This window comes from Pygocentrus nattereri, chromosome 2 (genome assembly GCF_015220715.1).
Source record: "Pygocentrus nattereri isolate fPygNat1 chromosome 2, fPygNat1.pri, whole genome shotgun sequence".
NCBI lineage: Eukaryota > Metazoa > Chordata > Actinopteri > Characiformes > Serrasalmidae > Pygocentrus > Pygocentrus nattereri.
Window position 1 is genome coordinate 38,115,997 of NC_051212.1, and position 21,788 is coordinate 38,137,784.

Here is a 21,788-nt window from a genome sequence, read left to right on the forward strand (position 1 = left end):
AGTGCAGTATTGCGCCTGCGATGGACTGGTGACCTGTCGGTGGCCTTCCGCCCAATAACCACTGGGATAGGCTCCAGAACCCCACTATGACCCAGGATAAGCAGCTTAGAAAAATATGTGTGTGTATATTTATTGTATATTCTGCACCTGTTTCACATTGTTGTGTATCTGCACTCTTATTTCCTCCTGTGTAAGGCGTTTCTGTTGTGCGTTTCATCATGAAGCCTGAATAACAACATTTTGTTCAATGCATAAGTTCCATCATGCATTTTGGACATCAATGCATAAGTAGCATCATTCCCTGTAGCATCAGGGAATAGCAGGCATACCTGTGTTCAATTATCAAGTTTACAATTGACACGCATATAGAAGAGGATTAATAAGGCAGATTTAACAAAATGTAACTAACAACAACAACAACAACAATAATAATAATAATAATAATAATAATGATTATTATTATTATTATATAAAGGAAACACACGAACACAAAAGTGACCACACTGGTGTCACACATAAAAGTTAAAATAAGAAATGACAAAGACCACTTGACCTTATGGAGACCATGAGTTACATACTACGTCAAGCTCTTTAATTTTTGGGAAAAGTGTTCTCTTCTCAAAGTGACCTGCAAGGCAAAGTGCCAAATTTTAACATAACATTTACACTCACATGTGAGCTGTACACCTAAAAGAAACCTCTGAATCAGGGACGTGCAGGACATACAAAGGTAGACCACCATCACGTAGGCAGCACTGTTAGCAAATGTTTCATTACACCAGTGTTAAGGTCAGTTGGCTTACTTTACATGCAGTGTTTACAGATGAGGTCAAGGGTTTGAAACAGCTGATTAAGTTATTTCATTCTAATCCACTTAGTAAGCGGGCCGGTCAGTGTACAGTCAGAGTGAAATAACACAACCTAAGCTGTTGTATAGATGGGCCTGGAGCCTGCCAGCTGCAGCTTTAAATCCTGAACATTCTTATATTATAATTACAGCCAGCTGTTGCTGTAAGATGTAGTGAGATTTGCGCACATTGATCACTACGACACAAGCTGTTGTGAGTTTATGATGCTTGTTTTTGTTCTTTTTCACACATAAAAATTAATTACACAATATTATCAACTAATTAATAATGTAATTATTAATAATTAATTAATATTATCAATTAAATTAATAATGAATTTTAGAAAATAAACATGAAAATTTGAAAAATATTTCTTTTCAGCCATCAGACACAATAGATTTTTCATTTGTATGTATTCCTGAGGTGAAATATATATATATATATATATATATTACACACACAAATTGTATCCAATTCAGTTCCCCCTTAAATTCACATTCCCTTCGACAGTCAGGTCTTCGGCCGCGTGCCATCACTGAACAGATAACAATGCCAAGTGACGCTGGAACTACGAAAAGGTTCAAAAAGGTTTGTATGGCGGCTGCTTACACCCCATCTCAGACGAACAGTACAGAAAGTAAATCATTAGGATTGCTGACTGTTTATTTGAACTGAAAATATTAGTTATCGCTGAATCTCAATTAGTATGTTATCTTGGGAGAATATATATTGAGGACTGGTTAAAAACACCCCGCCGTTCAATCTTCCAATCAGCGTGAGCTCCTGAGCCAAGAGGCAAAGAGAACTCTGCGCCGCGTACACAACTCACAAATAAGAGTGGAATCTCTCGGCTCCCATGCAGCTCTTCGTTCTGTAGCACAGTTCTACTTCTTTAGTTCTACTTTTTTTGTCTCCAAAATGAGCCGTATATCATTTTCAATAAAATCTTTATCTGCACTCTTAAAGACATTTCTTCAAGGGTCCTTAAGCAAAAGGAACGGTTCTATTTAGAACCATGAGTTGTATATAGAACCATTTCATGCTTCATAGTGCTTTGCATGGCAAAATGTTTCTTCAGATAGACGGAGAATGTGTTGTCTATGTTTTTTGAAAATGGTTATAAACAGCCCTAAAAAGGGTTATTCTTTATTTACAAGCCTGACATCCAAACAACAGCAGAACCCTTTTTGGTGCTACATAGAACCACATACAACCCATTCTCTCAAGAAACATTTCACTATGTAAAAGAACATTTAAGCATGAAATTGTTCTATATATAAGTCCTAAGTAGAGCCATTCCCTGTAACTAGAACCCTTAAAGAACCATTTTAATCCTTCTAATTATTAATAAAACTGCAATATATGTGATGTTTGCAAAAAACTGAATTAAGCCACATGTTAAAGACCTTCAGTGGATGAATTTTGAGAGGCAGTGATCACAAGATAAGCAGACTGGACAAATGTAGGCAAATCCATCAATCAGTTAGGAACAAAGATGAATTAGGTGAAAACTAAGGTGAAATAAAGAGGCACTCTTTACAACATATCTAAGATTCACATGAAAATCACCAAGAAAGAAAGCAAACAAACTAACACAGCAAGCAGCACATTTGGAGATAATGAGGGGATGGACGTGGAATATCCCCAGGAGATGTGATGGTTGTGTTTCGCAGCCCTTCCCAGAGAGGATGAATCTGATGATTGAGAACTTGGTGAAGGATGTGTCTTCTGAGAATGTAAGCGAATTATCTATTATTGTAATCATATCGTCATAAGTATAATGCTGATTTCCATTTGAGACCTAAAAAATGAGTTGGACCTTCTTTTAGAGCCTGTGCTAAACTATAAAAACTTATAGTACAGCTCAGAACCATGTTCACCAAATGTCCACTATCTCAACATGTTTATGACACATTATTTATAACATTTACATCTCCTAAGAGACTTAGTGTGCCTTACAGTAATCTACACAGTGGATCTGCACAGTACAGTGTCTTGTTAGGGCTCTGTGAAATATCACTTTCATAATAAAAATAAATATTGACAGAATTTGTTTCCAGTCTTTTAAATGTTCCTCCATTCCCGTCTCCGCAAATTACCACAAACGTATGCATCATGTTTAATATTATCACTGAATCAGGATGAAAACTATGCATGTAACTAGATGTACCACAAGTTAACAGGGTGGACAAACCATGATGCTCACAAGAATCTTTCCCATGTCTGTGGACCTGGATCAATCAAACATGCTTGAACATTGGAGGCAAAGAATTGACATTTTAGGGACCTGACTCTTTTTCAGCTTTTTTACATTTTGGTTTTTTTTTTGCTTCTTTTTACTCTAAGAAGTCATTTATGACAACACAAACAAAAGAGAAAAGGCTCTTTAAAGCATTATTTTTATTGAAACTGACAAACACCATTTTCAGTAACAAGAAAACTTTGAGTCGTAAATTAAAATTTTAAGTGAATAAATTCATTTGTACCTCACACTCGCTCAAGACTGTAGTCATTTTTTCAGGAACTGTTCTTTGACTCGAGGCTCTCACTAAACAGGCTCAGCTCTCCTCCCAGAGGGCCTGTTGAAGCACACTGAGATTTTTACTTCTGTTACCTGACAAACTGTTCAGCAGTACTGTGAACTACCTATTTGGTAAAGCATATGTTCATGTCTAAGATAAAAATTGTAAAATAAGTCACAAATGCTCATAATGTATAAATGCACAGTAATTATTTTGTAAATACTTTGTGTTCAAATATATCATTCTCTATGACAACAATGTAGTTTTGCTGTCTTTGCGTTAAAAGTTTTTGTTAGATAAAGTCAGAATAAACTTGTGTGTAAGTGTAAGTGTCTTTTTACTGGAAACCACATGCTCCATTTCTTTTATAAGTTTAACCATTTGTCTATAAGTAGCTGATTTTATTCAATCATCACTACATTTTTAAAAATTTCATTCAAAGTTGGAATTTGTGTGTTAACAGGTTTGTGTGTTCAGCTTCAGGGGTATCAAAGTCAGACACATCCAGGACATCCAATCTGCGGCCCATCATCCCCACCTGTCTGAGACATTAGAGTTACTTCTCCATGGAGATAAGAGCGTGGGTGGGTGGGACAACTACTCCGAATGTCCTCCCTCTGTAATAAGATCAATAAGACATATTTTTACTTTTCAGTTGTCAACAACAATGGCTTATACATTTTATCTGGTAAGCATATGTGATCCTATATATACTGTAGCTACTGTTCATTTGCAGTGGGATGTGCATTAGATACTGATAAATTCAGAACTTACACTCTTAGCATCCTTTTGTCTCACACAGTCAATTAGTTCTTCACCATTTTTTTTCTTACATACAAGACAGTTAATCCTGGGCTTTATAAAAGAAATGACAAAGTCTATGTTAGTTAATAGTTTGTAAAGCCGTCTCTTTTTACATAACAACATATTCAGAAACACAGTCTGTTTACACAGTAAATATAAGTAGAAGAAAATGGACCTTGGCTAGTTAATGTTTAGTATGTGATCAGTTGACTTTGCATTCAGCCAGTAAAGATATCACACACACCGTTTTAGGTTTTTGTTTAACACATTCAACTCTATGTCCATATCCCTTTTCTTTGTCCTTCTTGCATGTTGTGACCATCAGACGCACATTTACATAGAAGTCATCAGCTGTAATCTGTGAAAAAGCATAGAAGTGGACCACATAAATCTCTAAATGAAAGAACAGCAAAACAAGGACATAATAGTAAACACACACACACACACACACACACACACACACACACACACATATACTATATATATAAATCTGCAGACCATACTATAGTTAAGTCTAGATTGTATTAGAGAGCATCTTGCATTTGGCAAATAACTAGTTTTAATGACTAAATCATTAAAATTATGAATGTTTTGTTCACATTCTGTCAGTTTACTGATTGTTGGTAGCTGATCTAAAACCTGAAATCTGCAGCTGATCAACCATAAACATTCTGTCATATATATAAATTGGATTAAATTTCCAGTTACACCAAATAACACCACGCATAGAAAATAAGACAGAAAAAAAACCCACTTACTTTTGGTTCTGACAAGAGGCTTTCATAAGCAACATAATGATTCGTAAAGTATTCATTGGCTTTGTCCAGTGCCTTGTCAATGTGTATTCTTATTGATTCAGATAAGTTCTGATAATTCTCCGATCCCTGAGCAGAAACCAGCAGAGTCACTGCCGACAGCAGCAGCAGCTTCAGCACAGCACTCATGTTGCTCGTTGCATGTGGATCAGTGAGCTATGAGCGTTTTCTGATTACTTCCAATGTTCATGCAAACCACTTGAAAATCAGCAGTGAAGGGGGGGGGGGGCTCTCCTGCTCTTGGCAGCTGCATGCATGCAAAGGGCTCCACTTGGCAGCTCTTTTTAGTCTTCCAGGAACAGTGTTGGACTTCTTTAAAAAGGAACTACTTGCATCAATAAAAAATTTATAAAATCAAATGAACGAGAAGTGAAAACCCCCTTACAACGACCTGAATGTTGGCAAAATATCCCCATTCGTTTTTTTCCACAGGTAGCTTCCGTGTTTTTAAGCTGTTTTAGAGGGGAAATGTAAGCAACCCAAACAGTTTGCCCTCCAGTCAAAGCCCCCCACCACTACATTATTATCTAACTGCAGAGCTGTAGTGCCTCATTTTCTGACCCAAAATTTCAGACCAGCAGTTTCAACTCCATACATGTTCATCTTCAGTGGCATATTTCAGCCAAACTTTCACATTTTTTTAATCCCTTACAAAATGTTATAAAACATCATGTTGATTAATTGAATTATGTTTATTAATTAAAATGTACTTTCTGCGATAGCATTGAAAGAATGTAATGAATCTCAACTTCAAATCAGCCAGTGAAAAAAGTCAAAGCAAAGACAATGAACTGTGTTTTCCAATTTCCACCTGCTGTTAGAAGATACACAACCAGACAAAACAGGACTTAAAATTACACATTTCTCAATTGTTTTCAGTTAAGAGACGTTTTTTAATGATCTCACATGTTTAACGGGCATTGTTCAGAATTGTTTTGAAAGTTAGTCTGTAGCCATTAGCAGCTAGAAAGATTGAGGCACGAGAAACAAGGATTCACTGGCCCCATCTATTTACGTTTATTTACGTCTTCACTCATATTTTATTCACCATCTCTGTGGTGTCTTTCCTCTTCAGCCATGTTCTCCTAAGCTGCCTGCTTTTGTTCTACACAATGAGCTGCTCAGCCTTGTTGTTGTTTGGTTGTGACAGCATACCCTCTGGCTCAGACTCTTTTACAAACTCCATTTCCCAGAACTCCCTGGGTAATCATGTGGCTGTGGCTCCAACCAATCAACACTCATTCTCACCTGAATATTGATCTGTTTCACCTGTTCTCTGTATCAAGTGATCATACCTAGTTAGGATGTAAGCCTGGGCTTTAGACTAGATCTGTGTGAGATATGGCTGCTGTCTTTAGAGCTACTTGGTGGTCATTCTTGTTGTTGTTGCTTTACTTTGTATCAGACTTCATTTCTATATTTGCCTTTTGTCTTGCCCCTTTTGTACCCTGTTTGCTGTTTCCTGTCCCTGTCGTGTTTTCCTTTTTTTCCATTTGGATCTTCCTGGCTTTGACCTTTTTTCCTGTTGTCTGACCATGATTCCAAACTGTGTTCAAACAATTAAAGCCTTGTCCTCTGAAAAGTGACAACGCTGCAGTAGTGCAGTATTGCGCGTGCGATGGACTGGTGACCTGTCGGTGGCCTTCCGCCCAATAACCACTGGGATAGGCTCCAGAACCCCACTATGACCCAGGATAAGCAGCTTAGAAAATATGTGTGTGTGTATTTATTGTATATTCTGCACCTGTTTCACATTGTTGTGTATCTGCACTCTTATTTCCTCCTGTGTAAGGCGTTTCTGTTGTGCGTTTCATCATGAAGCCTGAATAACAACATTTTGTTCAATGCATAAGTTCCACCATGCATTTTGGACATCAATGCATAAGTAGCATCATTCCCTGTAGCATCAGGGAATAGCAGGCATACCTGTGTTCAATTATCAAGTTTACAATTGACACGCATATAGAAGAGGATTAATAAGGCAGATTTAACAAAATGTAACTAACAACAACAACAACAACAATAATAATAATAATAATAATAATGATTATTATTATTATTATATAAAGGAAACACACGAACACAAAAGTGACCACACTTTGTGGGTGTCACACATAAAAGTTAAAATAAGAAATGACAAAGACCACTTGACCTTATGGAGACCATGAGTTACATACTACGTCAAGCTCTTTAATTTTTGGGAAAAGTGTTCTCTTCTCAAAGTGACCTGCAAGGCAAAGTGCCAAATTTTAACATAACATTTACACTCACATGTGAGCTGTACACCTAAAAGAAACCTCTGAATCAGGGACGTGCAGGACATACAAAGGTAGACCACCATCACGTAGGCAGCACTGTTAGCAAATGTTTCATTACACCAGTGTTAAGGTCAGTTGGCTTACTTTACATGCAGTGTTTACAGATGAGGTCAAGGGTTTGAAACAGCTGATTAAGTTATTTCATTCTAATCCACTTAGTAAGCGGGCCGGTCAGTGTACAGTCAGAGTGAAATAACACAACCTAAGCTGTTGTATAGATGGGCCTGGAGCCTGCCAGCTGCAGCTTTAAATCCTGAACATTCTTATATTATAATTACAGCCAGCTGTTGCTGTAAGATGTAGTGAGATTTGCGCACATTGATCACTACGATACAAGCTGTTGTGAGTTTATGATGCTTGTTTTTGTTCTTTTTCACACATAAAAATTAATTACACAATATTATCAACTAATTAATAATGTAATTATTAATAATTAATTAATATTATCAATTAAATTAATGATGAATTTTAGAAAATAAATATGAAAATTTGAAAAATATTTCTTTTCAGCCATCAGACACAATAGATTTTTCATTCTACTTCTTTAGTTCTACTTTTTTTGTCTCCAAAATGAGCCGTATATCATTTTCAATAAAATCTTTATCTGCACTCTTAAAGACATTTCTTCAAGGGTCCTTAAGCAAAAGGAACGGTTCTATTTAGAACCATGAGTTGTATATAGAACCATTTCATGCTTCATAGTGCTTTGCATGGCAAAATGTTTTTTCAGATAGACGGAGAATGTGTTGTCTATGTTTTTTGAAAATGGTTATAAACAGCCCTAAAAAGGGTTATTCTTTATTTACAAGCCTGACATCCAAACAACAGCAGAACCCTTTTTGGTGCTACATAGAACCACATACAACCCATTCTCTCAAGAAACACTTCACTATGTAAAAGAACATTTAAGCATGAAATTGTTCTATATATAAGTCCTAAGTAGAACCATTCCCTGTAACTAGAACCCTTAAAGAACCATTTTAATCCTTCTAATTATTAATAAAACTGCATTATATGTGATGTTTGCAAAAAACTGAATTAAGCCACATGTTAAAGACCTTCAGTGGATGAATTTTGAGAGGCAGTGATCACAAGATAAGCAGACTGGACAAATGTAGGCAAATCCATCAATCAGTTAGGAACAAAGATGAATTATGTGAAAACTAAGGTGAAATAAAGAGGCACTCTTTACAACATATCTAAGATTCACATGAAAATCACCAAGAAAGAAAGCAAACAAACTAACACAGCAAGCAGCACATTTGGAGATAATGAGGGGATGGACGTGGAATATCCCCAGGAGATGTGATGGTTGTGCTTCGCAGCCCTTCCCAGAGAGGATGAATCTGATGATTGAGAACTTGGTGAAGGATGTGTCTTCTGAGAATGTAAGCGAATTATCTATTATTGTAATCATATCGTCATAAGTATAATGCTGATTTCCATTTGAGACCTAAAAACTGAGTTGGACCTTCTTTTAGAGCCTGTGCGTGTCACGTTAATATGGAAATACATATGAAGTGATCTGAAAAGAAAAAAACCTGTGGAATCCAACTTGACCCCTGTGACTTTTTTCAGACTTTACAGAGCGACTTGTAGCAGCACACACTCACCATATTTTAGCCTATTTCTTTCCAAACACTCCAAACGTTTACAATTTAAACAAAAAAACTTATAGTACAGCTCAGAACCATGTTCACCAAATGTCCACTATCTCAACATGTTTATGACACATTATTTATAACATTTACATCTCCTAAGAGACTTAGTGTGCCTTACAGTAATCTACACAGTGGATCTGCACAGTACAGTGTCTTGTTAGGGCTCTGTGAAATATCACTTTCATAATAAAAATAAATATTGACAGAATTTGTTTCCAGTCTTTCAAATGTTCCTCCATTCCCGTCTCCGCAAATTACCACAAACGTATGCATCATGTTTAATATTATCACTGAATCAGGATGAAAACTATGCATGTAACTAGATGTACCACAAGTTAACAGGGTGGACAAACCATGATGCTCACAAGAATCTTTCCCATGTCTGTGGACCTGGATCAATCAAACATGCTTGAACATTGGAGGCAAAGAATTGACATTTTAGGGACCTGACTCTTTTTCAGCTTTTTTACATTTTGGTTTTTTTTTTTTGCTTCTTTTTACTCTAAGAAGTCATTTATGACAACACAAACAAAAGAGAAAAGGCTCTTTAAAGCATTATTTTTATTGAAACTGACAAACACCATTTTTAGTAACAAGAAAACTTTGAGTCGTAAATTAAAATTTTAAGTGAATAAATTAATTTGCACCTCACACTCGCTCAAGACTGTAGTCATTTTTTCAGGAACTGTTCTTTGACTCAAGGCTCTCACTAAACAGGCTCAGCTCTCCTCCCAGAGGGCCTGTTGAAGCACACTGAGATTTTTACTTCTGTTACCTGACAAACTGTTCAGCAGTACTGTGAACTACCTATTTGGTAAAGCATATGTTCATGTCTAAGATAAAAATTGTAAAATAAGTCACAAATGCTCATAATGTATAAATGCACAGTAATTATTTTGTAAATACTTTGTGTTCAAATATATCATTCTCTATGACAACAATGTAGTTTTGCTGTCTTTGCGTTAAAAGTTTTTGTTAAATAAAGTCAGAATAAACTTGTGTGTAAGTGTAAGTGTCTTTTTACTGGAAACCACATGCTCCATTTCTTTTATAAGTTTAACCATTTGTCTATAAGTAGCTGATTTTATTCAATCATCACTACATTTTTAAAAATTTCATTCAAAGTTGGAATTTGTGTGTTAACAGGTTTGTGTGTTCAGCTTCAGGGGTATCAAAGTCAGACACATCCAGGACATCCAATCTGCGGCCCATCATCCCCACCTGTCTGAAACATTAGAGATTCACTTCCATGGCGATAAGGGCGTGAGTGGGTGGGACAACTACTCCGAATGCGCTCTCTCTGTAATAAGATCAATAAGACATATTTTTACTTTTCAGTTGTCAACAACAATGGCTTATACATTTTATCTGGTAAGTATATGTGATCCTATATATACTGTAGCTACTGTTCATTTGCAGTGGGGTGTGCATTAGATACTGATAAATTCAGAACTTACACTCTTAGCATCCTTTTGTCTCACACAGTCAATTAGTTCTTCACCATTTGTTTTCTTACATACAAGACAGTTAATCCTGGGCTTTATAAAAGAAATGACAAAGTCTATGTTAGTTAATAGTTTGTAAAGCCGTCTCTTTTTACATAACAACATATTCAGAAACACAGTCTGTTTACACAGTAAATATAAGTAGAAGAAAATGGACCTTGGCTAGTTAATGTTTAGTATGTGATCAGTTGACTTTGCATTCAGCCAGTAAAGATATCACACACACCGTTTTAGGTTTTTGTGTAACACATTCAACTCTATGTCCATATCCCTTTTCTTTGTCCTTCTTGCATGTTGTGACCATCAGACGCACATTTACATAGAAGTCATCAGCTGTAATCTGTGAAAAAGCATAGAAGTGGGCCACATAAATCTCTAAATGAAAGAACAAAACAAGGACATAATAGTAAACACACACACACACACACACACACACACACACACACACACACACACACACACACACACACACACACACACACACACACATATACTATATATATAAATCTGCAGACCATACTATAGTTAAGTCTAGATTGTATTAGAGAGCATCTTGCATTTGGCAAATAACTAGTTTTAATGATTAAATCATTAAAATTATGAATGTTTTGTTCACATTCTGTCAGTTTACTGATTGTTGGTAGCTGATCTAAAACCTGAAATCTGCAGCTGATCAACCATAAACATTCTGTCATATATATAAATTGGATTAAATTTCCAGTTACACCAAATAACGTCACCCGCAGAAAATAAGACAGAAAAAAAACCACTTACTTTTGGTTCTGACAAGAGGCTTTCATAAGCAACATAATGATTCGTAAAGTTTTCATTGGCTTTGTCCAGTGCCTTGTCAATGTGTATTCTTATTGATTCAGATAAGCTCTGATAATTCTCCCATCCCTGAGCAGAAACCAGCAGAGTCACTGCCGACAGCAGCAGCAGCTTCAGCACAGCACTCATGTTGCTCGTTGCACGTGGATCAGTGAGCTATGAGTGTTTTCTGATTACTTCCAATGTTCATGCAAACCACTTGAAAATCAGCAGTGAAGGGGGGGGGGGCTCTCCTGCTCTTGGCAGCTGCATGCATGCAAAGGGCTCCACTTGGCAGCTCTTTTTAGTCTTCCAGGAACAGTGTTGGACTTCTTTAAAAAGGAACTACTTGCATCAATTAAAAAAAATTTAAAAATCAAATGAACGAGAAGTGAAAACCCCCTTACAACGACCTGAATGTTGGCAAAATATCCCCATTCGTTTTTTTCCACAGATAGCTTCCGTGTTTTTAAGCTGTTTTAGAGGGGAAATGTAAGCAACCCAAACAGTTTGCCCTCCAGTCAAAGCCCCCCACCACTACATTATTATCTAACTGCAGAGCTGTAGTGCCTCATTTTCTGACCCAAAATTTCAGACCAGCAGTTTCAACTCCATACATGTTCATCTTCAGTGGCATATTTCAGCCAAACTTTCACATTTTTTTAATCCCTTACAAAATGTTATAAAACATCATGTTGATTAATTGAATTATGTTTATTAATTCAAATGTACTTTCTGCGATAGCATTGAAAGAATGTAATGAATCTCAACTTCAAATCAGCCAGTGAAAAAAGTCAAAGCAAAGACAATGAACTGTGTTTTCCAATTTCCACCTGCTGTTAGAAGATACACAACCAGACAAAACAGGACTTAAAATTACACATTACTCAATTGTTTTCAGTTAAGAGACGTTTTTTAATGATCTCACATGTTTAACGGGCATTGTTCAGAATTGTTTTGAAAGTTAGTCTGTAGCCATTAGCAGCTAGAAAGATTGAGGCACGAGAAACAAGGATTCACTGGCCCCATCTATTTACGTTTATTTACGTCTTCACTCATATTTTATTCGCCATCTCTGTGGTGTCTTTCCTCTTCAGCCATGTTCTCCTAAGCTGCCTGCTTTTGTTCTACACAATGAGCTGCTCAGCCTTGTTGTTGTTTGGTTGTGACAGCATACCCTCTGGCTCAGACTCTTTTACAAACTCCATTTCCTAGAACTCCCTGGGTAATCATGTGGCTGTGGCTCCAACCAATCAACACTCATTCTCACCTGAATATTGATCTGTTTCACCTTTTCTCTGTATCATGTGATGATACCTAGTTAGGATGTAAGCCTGGGCTTTAGACTAGATCTGTGTGAGATATGGCTGCTGTCTTTAGAGCTACTTGGTGGTCATTCTTGTTGTTGTTGCTTTACTTTGTATCAGACTTCATTTCTATATTTGCCTTTTGTCTTGCCCCTTTTGTACCCTGTTTGCTGTTTCCTGTCCCTGTCGTGTTTTCCTTTTTTTCCATTTGGATCTTCCTGGCTTTGACCTTTTTTCCTGTTGTCTGACCATGATTCCAAACTGTGTTCAAACAATTAAAGCCTCGTTCTCTGAAAAGTGACAACGCTGCAGTAGTGCAGTATTGCGCGTGCGATGGACTGGTGACCTGTCGGTGGCCTTCCGCCCAATAACCACTGGGATAGGCTCCAGAACCCCACTATGACCCAGGATAAGCAGCTTAGAAAAATATGTGTGTGTATATTTATTGTATATTCTGCACCTGTTTCACATTGTTGTGTATCTGCACTCTTATTTCCTCCTGTGTAAGGCGTTTCTGTTGTGCGTTTCATCATGAAGCCTGAATAACAACATTTTGTTCAATGCATAAGTTCCACCATGCATTTTGGACATCAATGCATAAGTAGCATCATTCCCTGTAGCATCAGGGAATAGCAGGCATACCTGTGTTCAATTATCAAGTTTACAATTGACACGCATATAGAAGAGGATTAATAAGGCAGATTTAACAAAATGTAACTAACAACAACAACAACAACAATAATAATAATAATAATAATAATAATGATTATTATTATTATTATATAAAGGAAACACACGAACACAAAAGTGACCACACTGGTGTCACACATAAAAGTTAAAATAAGAAATGACAAAGACCACTTGACCTTATGGAGACCATGAGTTACATACTACGTCAAGCTCTTTAATTTTTGGGAAAAGTGTTCTCTTCTCAAAGTGACCTGCAAGGCAAAGTGCCAAATTTTAACATAACATTTACACTCACATGTGAGCTGTACACCTAAAAGAAACCTCTGAATCAGGGACGTGCAGGACATACAAAGGTAGACCACCATCACGTAGGCAGCACTGTTAGCAAATGTTTCATTACACCAGTGTTAAGGTCAGTTGGCTTACTTTACATGCAGTGTTTACAGATGAGGTCAAGGGTTTGAAACAGCTGATTAAGTTATTTCATTCTAATCCACTTAGTAAGCGGGCCTGTCAGCGTACAGTCAGAGTGAAATAACACAACCTAAGCTGTTGTATAGATGGGCCTGGAGCCTGCCAGCTGCAGCTTTAAATCCTGAACATTCTTATATTATAATTACAGCCAGCTGTTGCTGTAAGATGTAGTGAGATTTGCGCACATTGATCACTACGACACAAGCTGTTGTGAGTTTATGATGCTTGTTTTTGTTCTTTTTCACACATAAAAATTAATTACACAATATTATCAACTAATTAATAATGTAATTATTAATAATTAATTAATATTATCAATTAAATTAATAATGAATTTTAGAAAATAAACATGAAAATTTGAAAAATATTTCTTTTCAGCCATCAGACACAATAGATTTTTCATTTGTATGTATTCCTGAGGTGAAATATATATATATATATATATATATATATATATATATATATTACACACACAAATTGTATCCAATTCAGTTCCCCCTTAAATTCACATTCCCTTCGACAGTCAGGTCTTCGGCCGCGTGCCATCACTGAACAGATAACAATGCCAAGTGACGCTGGAACTACGAAAAGGTTCAAAAAGGTTTGTATGGCGGCTGCTTACACCCCATCTCAGACGAACAGTACAGAAAGTAAATCATTAGGATTGCTGACTGTTTATTTGAACTGAAAATATTAGTTATCGCTGAATCTCAATTAGGCTGTTATCTTGGGAGAATATATATTGAGGACTGGTTAAAAACACCCCGCCGTTCAATCTTCCAATCAGCGTGAGCTCCTGAGCCAAGAGGCAAAGAGAACTCTGCGCCGCGTACACAACTCACAAATAAGAGTGGAATCTCTCGGCTCCCATGCAGCTCTTCGTTCTGTAGCACAGTTCTACTTCTTTAGTTCTACTTTTTTTGTCTCCAAAATGAGCCGTATATCATTTTCAATAAAATCTTTATCTGCACTCTTAAAGACATTTCTTCAAGGGTCCTTAAGCAAAAGGAACGGTTCTATTTAGAACCATGAGTTGTATATAGAACCATTTCATGCTTCATAGTGCTTTGCATGGCAAAATGTTTCTTCAGATAGACGGAGAATGTGTTGTCTATGTTTTTTGAAAATGGTTATAAACAGCCCTAAAAAGGGTTATTCTTTATTTACAAGCCTGACATCCAAACAACAGCAGAACCCTTTTTGGTGCTACATAGAACCACATACAACCCATTCTCTCAAGAAACATTTCACTATGTAAAAGAACATTTAAGCATGAAATTGTTCTATATATAAGTCCTAAGTAGAGCCATTCCCTGTAACTAGAACCCTTAAAGAACCATTTTAATCCTTCTAATTATTAATAAAACTGCAATATATGTGATGTTTGCAAAAAACTGAATTAAGCCACATGTTAAAGACCTTCAGTGGATGAATTTTGAGAGGCAGTGATCACAAGATAAGCAGACTGGACAAATGTAGGCAAATCCATCAATCAGTTAGGAACAAAGATGAATTAGGTGAAAACTAAGGTGAAATAAAGAGGCACTCTTTACAACATATCTAAGATTCACATGAAAATCACCAAGAAAGAAAGCAAACAAACTAACACAGCAAGCAGCACATTTGGAGATAATGAGGGGATGGACGTGGAATATCCCCAGGAGATGTGATGGTTGTGTTTCGCAGCCCTTCCCAGAGAGGATGAATCTGATGATTGAGAACTTGGTGAAGGATGTGTCTTCTGAGAATGTAAGCGAATTATCTATTATTGTAATCATATCGTCATAAGTATAATGCTGATTTCCATTTGAGACCTAAAAAATGAGTTGGACCTTCTTTTAGAGCCTGTGCTAAACTATAAAAACTTATAGTACAGCTCAGAACCATGTTCACCAAATGTCCACTATCTCAACATGTTTATGACACATTATTTATAACATTTACATCTCCTAAGAGACTTAGTGTGCCTTACAGTAATCTACACAGTGGATCTGCACAGTACAGTGTCTTGTTAGGGCTCTGTGAAATATCACTTTCATAATAAAAATAAATATTGACAGAATTTGTTTCCAGTCTTTTAAATGTTCCTCCATTCCCGTCTCCGCAAATTACCACAAACGTATGCATCATGTTTAATATTATCACTGAATCAGGATGAAAACTATGCATGTAACTAGATGTACCACAAGTTAACAGGGTGGACAAACCATGATGCTCACAAGAATCTTTCCCATGTCTGTGGACCTGGATCAATCAAACATGCTTGAACATTGGAGGCAAAGAATTGACATTTTAGGGACCTGACTCTTTTTCAGCTTTTTTACATTTTGGTTTTTTTTTTGCTTCTTTTTACTCTAAGAAGTCATTTATGACAACACAAACAAAAGAGAAAAGGCTCTTTAAAGCATTATTTTTATTGAAACTGACAAACACCATTTTCAGTAACAAGAAAACTTTGAGTCGTAAATTAAAATTTTAAGTGAATAAATTCATTTGTACCTCACACTCGCTCAAGACTGTAGTCATTTTTTCAGGAACTGTTCTTTGACTCAAGGCTCTCACTAAACAGGCTCAGCTCTCCTCCCAGAGGGCCTGTTGAAGCACACTGAGATTTTTACTTCTGTTACCTGACAAACTGTTCAGCAGTACTGTGAACTACCTATTTGGTAAAGCATATGTTCATGTCTAAGATAAAAATTGTAAAATAAGTCACAAATGCTCATAATGTATAAATGCACAGTAATTATTTTGTAAATACTTTGTGTTCAAATATATCATTCTCTATGACAACAATGTAGTTTTGCTGTCTTTGCGTTAAAAGTTTTTGTTAGATAAAGTCAGAATAAACTTGTGTGTAAGTGTAAGTGTCTTTTTACTGGAAACCACATGCTCCATTTCTTTTATAAGTTTAACCATTTGTCTATAAGTAGCTGATTTTATTCAATCATCACTACATTTTTAAAAATTTCATTCAAAGTTGGAATTTGTGTGTTAACAGGTTTGTGTGTTCAGCTTCAGGGGTATCAAAGTCAGACACATCCAGGACATCCAATCTGCGGCCCATCATCCCCACCTGTCTGAGACATTAGAGTTACTTCTCCATGGAGATAAGAGCGTGGGTGGGTGGGACAACTACTCCGAATGTCCTCCCTCTGTAATAAGATCAATAAGACATATTTTTACTTTTCAGTTGTCAACAACAATGGCTTATACATTTTATCTGGTAAGCATATGTGATCCTATATATACTGTAGCTACTGTTCATTTGCAGTGGGATGTGCATTAGATACTGATAAATTCAGAACTTACACTCTTAGCATCCTTTTGTCTCACACAGTCAATTAGTTCTTCACCATTTTTTTTCTTACATACAAGACAGTTAATCCTGGGCTTTATAAAAGAAATGACAAAGTCTATGTTAGTTAATAGTTTGTAAAGCCGTCTCTTTTTACATAACAACATATTCAGAAACACAGTGTGTTTACACAGTAAATATAAGTAGAAGAAAATGGACCTTGGCTAGTTAATGTTTAGTATGTGATCAGTTGACTTTGCATTCAGCCAGTAAAGATATCACACACACCGTTTTAGGTTTTTGTTTAACACATTCAACTCTATGTCCATATCCCTTTTCTTTGTCCTTCTTGCATGTTGTGACCATCAGACGCACATTTACATAGAAGTCATCAGCTGTAATCTGTGAAAAAGCATAGAAGTGGACCACATAAATCTCTAAATGAAAGAACAGCAAAACAAGGACATAATAGTAAACACACACACACACACACACACACACACACACACACACACACACACATATACTATATATATAAATCTGCAGACCATACTATAGTTAAGTCTAGATTGTATTAGAGAGCATCTTGCATTTGGCAAATAACTAGTTTTAATGACTAAATCATTAAAATTATGAATGTTTTGTTCACATTCTGTCAGTTTACTGATTGTTGGTAGCTGATCTAAAACCTGAAATCTGCAGCTGATCAACCATAAACATTCTGTCATATATATAAATTGGATTAAATTTCCAGTTACACCAAATAACACCACGCATAGAAAATAAGACAGAAAAAAAACCCACTTACTTTTGGTTCTGACAAGAGGCTTTCATAAGCAACATAATGATTCGTAAAGTATTCATTGGCTTTGTCCAGTGCCTTGTCAATGTGTATTCTTATTGATTCAGATAAGTTCTGATAATTCTCCGATCCCTGAGCAGAAACCAGCAGAGTCACTGCCGACAGCAGCAGCAGCTTCAGCACAGCACTCATGTTGCTCGTTGCATGTGGATCAGTGAGCTATGAGCGTTTTCTGATTACTTCCAATGTTCATGCAAACCACTTGAAAATCAGCAGTGAAGGGGGGGGGGGGCTCTCCTGCTCTTGGCAGCTGCATGCATGCAAAGGGCTCCACTTGGCAGCTCTTTTTAGTCTTCCAGGAACAGTGTTGGACTTCTTTAAAAAGGAACTACTTGCATCAATAAAAAATTTATAAAATCAAATGAACGAGAAGTGAAAACCCCCTTACAACGACCTGAATGTTGGCAAAATATCCCCATTCGTTTTTTTCCACAGGTAGCTTCCGTGTTTTTAAGCTGTTTTAGAGGGGAAATGTAAGCAACCCAAACAGTTTGCCCTCCAGTCAAAGCCCCCCACCACTACATTATTATCTAACTGCAGAGCTGTAGTGCCTCATTTTCTGACCCAAAATTTCAGACCAGCAGTTTCAACTCCATACATGTTCATCTTCAGTGGCATATTTCAGCCAAACTTTCACATTTTTTTAATCCCTTACAAAATGTTATAAAACATCATGTTGATTAATTGAATTATGTTTATTAATTCAAATGTACTTTCTGCGATAGCATTGAAAGAATGTAATGAATCTCAACTTCAAATCAGCCAGTGAAAAAAGTCAAAGCAAAGACAATGAACTGTGTTTTCCAATTTCCACCTGCTGTTAGAAGATACACAACCAGACAAAACAGGACTTAAAATTACACATTTCTCAATTGTTTTCAGTTAAGAGACGTTTTTTAATGATCTCACATGTTTAACGGGCATTGTTCAGAATTGTTTTGAAAGTTAGTCTGTAGCCATTAGCAGCTAGAAAGATTGAGGCACGAGAAACAAGGATTCACTGGCCCCATCTATTTACGTTTATTTACGTCTTCACTCATATTTTATTCGCCATCTCTGTGGTGTCTTTCCTCTTCAGCCATGTTCTCCTAAGCTGCCTGCTTTTGTTCTACACAATGAGCTGCTCAGCCTTGTTGTTGTTTGGTTGTGACAGCATACCCTCTGGCTCAGACTCTTTTACAAACTCCATTTCCCAGAACTCCCTGGGTAATCATGTGGCTGTGGCTCCAACCAATCAACACTCATTCTCACCTGAATATTGATCTGTTTCACCTGTTCTCTGTATCAAGTGATCATACCTAGTTAGGATGTAAGCCTGGGCTTTAGACTAGATCTGTGTGAGATATGGCTGCTGTCTTTAGGGCTACTTGGTGGTCATTCTTGTTGTTGTTGCTTTACTGTGTATCAGACTTCATTTCTATATTTGCCTTTTGTCTTGCCCCTTTTGTACCCTGTTTGCTGTTTCCTGTCCCTGTCGTGTTTTCCTTTTTTTCCATTTGGATCTTCCTGGCTTTGACCTTTTTTCCTGTTGTCTGACCATGATTCCAAACTGTGTTCAAACAATTAAAGCCTCGTTCTCTGAAAAGTGACAACGCTGCAGTAGTGCAGTATTGCGCGTGCGATGGACTGGTGACCTGTCGGTGGCCTTCCGCCCAATAACCACTGGGATAGGCTCCAGAACCCCACTATGACCCAGGATAAGCAGCTTAGAAAATATGTGTGTGTGTATTTATTGTATATTCTGCACCTGTTTCACATTGTTGTGTATCTGCACTCTTATTTCCTCCTGTGTAAGGCGTTTCTGTTGTGCGTTTCATCATGAAGCCTGAATAACAACATTTTGTTCAATGCATAAGTTCCACCATGCATTTTGGACATCAATGCATAAGTAGCATCATTCCCTGTAGCATCAGGGAATAGCAGGCATACCTGTGTTCAATTATCAAGTTTACAATTGACACGCATATAGAAGAGGATTAATAAGGCAGATTTAACAAAATGTAACTAACAACAACAACAACAATAATAATAATAATAATAATAATAATGATTATTATTATTATTATATAAAGGAAACACACGAACACAAAAGTGACCACACTGGTGTCACACATAAAAGTTAAAATAAGAAATGACAAAGACCACTTGACCTTATGGAGACCATGAGTTACATACTACGTCAAGCTCTTTAATTTTTGGGAAAAGTGTTCGCTTCTCAAAGTGACCTGCAAGGCAAAGTGCCAAATTTTAACATAACATTTACACTCACATGTGAGCTGTACACCTAAAAGAAACCTCTGAATCAGGGACGTGCAGGACATACAAAGGTAGACCACCATCACGTAGGCAGCACTGTTAGCAAATGTTTCATTACACCAGTGTTAAGGTCAGTTGGCTTACTTTACATGCAGTGTTTACAGATGAGGTCAAGGGTTTGAAACAGCTGATTAAGTTATTTCATTCTAATCCACTTAGTAAGCGGGCCGGTCAGTGTACAGTCAGAGTGAAATAACACAACCTAAGCTGTTGTATAGATGGGCCTGGAGCCTGCCAGCTGCAGCTTTAAATCCTGAACATTCTTATATTATAATTACAGCCAGCTGTTGCTGTAAGATGTAGTGAGATTTGCGCACATTGATCACTACGATACAAGCTGTTGTGAGTTTATGATGCTTGTTTTTGTTCTTTTTCACACATAAAAATTAATTACACAATATTATCAACTAATTAATAATGTAATTATTAATAATTAATTAATATTATCAATTAAATTAATAATGAATTTTAGAAAATAAACATGAAAATTTGAAAAATATTTCTTTTCAGCCATCAGACACAATAGATTTTTCATTTGTATGTATTCCTGAGGTGAAATATATAATATATATATTTATATATTTCAAATAATATATATATATATATATATATTACACACACAAATTGTATCCAATTCAGTTCCCCCTTAAATTCACATTCCCTTCGACAGTCAGGTCTTCGGCCGCGTGCCATCACTGAACAGATAACAATGCCAAGTGACGCTGGAACTACGAAAAGGTTCAAAAAGGTTTGTATGGCGGCTGCTTACACCCCATCTCAGACGAACAGTACAGAAAGTAAATCATTAGGATTGCTGACTGTTTATTTGAACTGAAAATATTAGTTATCGCTGAATCTCAATTAGGCTGTTATCTTGGGAGAATATATATTGAGGACTGGTAAAAAACACCCCGCCGTTCAATCTTCCAATCAGCGTGAGCTCCTGAGCCAAGAGGCAAAGAGAACTCTGCGCCGCGTACACAACTCACAAATAGGAGTGGAATCTCTCGGCTCCCATGCAGCTCTTCGTTCTGTAGCACAGTTCTACTTCTTTAGTTCTACTTTTTTTGTCTCCAAAATGAGCCGTATATCATTTTCAATAAAATCTTTATCTGCACTCTTAAAGACATTTCTTCAAGGGTCCTTAAGCAAAAGGAACGGTTCTATTTAGAACCATGAGTTGTATATAGAACCATTTCATGCTTCATAGTGCTTTGCATGGCAAAATGTTTCTTCAGATAGACGGAGAATGTGTTGTCTATGTTTTTTGAAAATGGTTATAAACAGCCCTAAAAAGGGTTATTCTTTATTTACAAGCCTGACATCCAAACAACAGCAGAACCCTTTTTGGTGCTACATAGAACCACATACAACCCATTCTCTCAAGAAACACTTCACTATGTAAAAGAACATTTAAGCATGAAATTGTTCTATATATAAGTCCTAAGTAGAGCCATTCCCTGTAACTAGAACCCTTAAAGAACCATTTTAACCCTTCTAATTATTAATAAAACTGCATTATATGTGATGTTTGCAAAAAACTGAATTAAGCCACATGTTA

General features: G+C 36.6%; 3 protein-coding genes across 3 annotated transcripts; all 3 read right to left on the reverse strand.

Moving 5' to 3' along the window:
* Positions 1–3,230: 3,230 nt before the first annotated feature.
* On the reverse strand, positions 3,231–5,173 carry LOC119265403 (cystatin-like protein). Its single transcript, XM_037545980.1, has 4 exons — positions 4,933–5,173; positions 4,419–4,532; positions 4,145–4,225; positions 3,231–3,987 (listed from the first exon to the last, which is right to left on the reverse strand). Exons 1-4 carry the CDS (start codon positions 5,116–5,118, stop codon positions 3,865–3,867), a joined length of 504 nt encoding a protein of 167 aa, XP_037401877.1. The 5' UTR covers positions 5,119–5,173; the 3' UTR covers positions 3,231–3,864.
* A 4,339-nt stretch (positions 5,174–9,512) lies between these two features.
* On the reverse strand, positions 9,513–11,479 carry LOC119265420 (cystatin-like protein). The gene is made up of 4 exons (XM_037546096.1): positions 11,248–11,479; positions 10,700–10,813; positions 10,426–10,506; positions 9,513–10,268 (listed from the first exon to the last, which is right to left on the reverse strand). Exons 1-4 carry the CDS (start codon positions 11,431–11,433, stop codon positions 10,146–10,148), a joined length of 504 nt encoding a protein of 167 aa, XP_037401993.1. The 5' UTR covers positions 11,434–11,479; the 3' UTR covers positions 9,513–10,145.
* Positions 11,480–16,149: 4,670 nt separating this feature from the next.
* On the reverse strand, positions 16,150–18,098 carry LOC119265408 (cystatin-like protein). The gene is made up of 4 exons (XM_037546059.1): positions 17,858–18,098; positions 17,338–17,451; positions 17,064–17,144; positions 16,150–16,906 (listed from the first exon to the last, which is right to left on the reverse strand). The coding sequence occupies exons 1-4, from the start codon at positions 18,041–18,043 to the stop codon at positions 16,784–16,786; spliced, it is 504 nt and encodes a 167-aa protein (XP_037401956.1). The 5' UTR covers positions 18,044–18,098; the 3' UTR covers positions 16,150–16,783.
* Between the last annotated feature and the right edge of the window lie 3,690 nt (positions 18,099–21,788).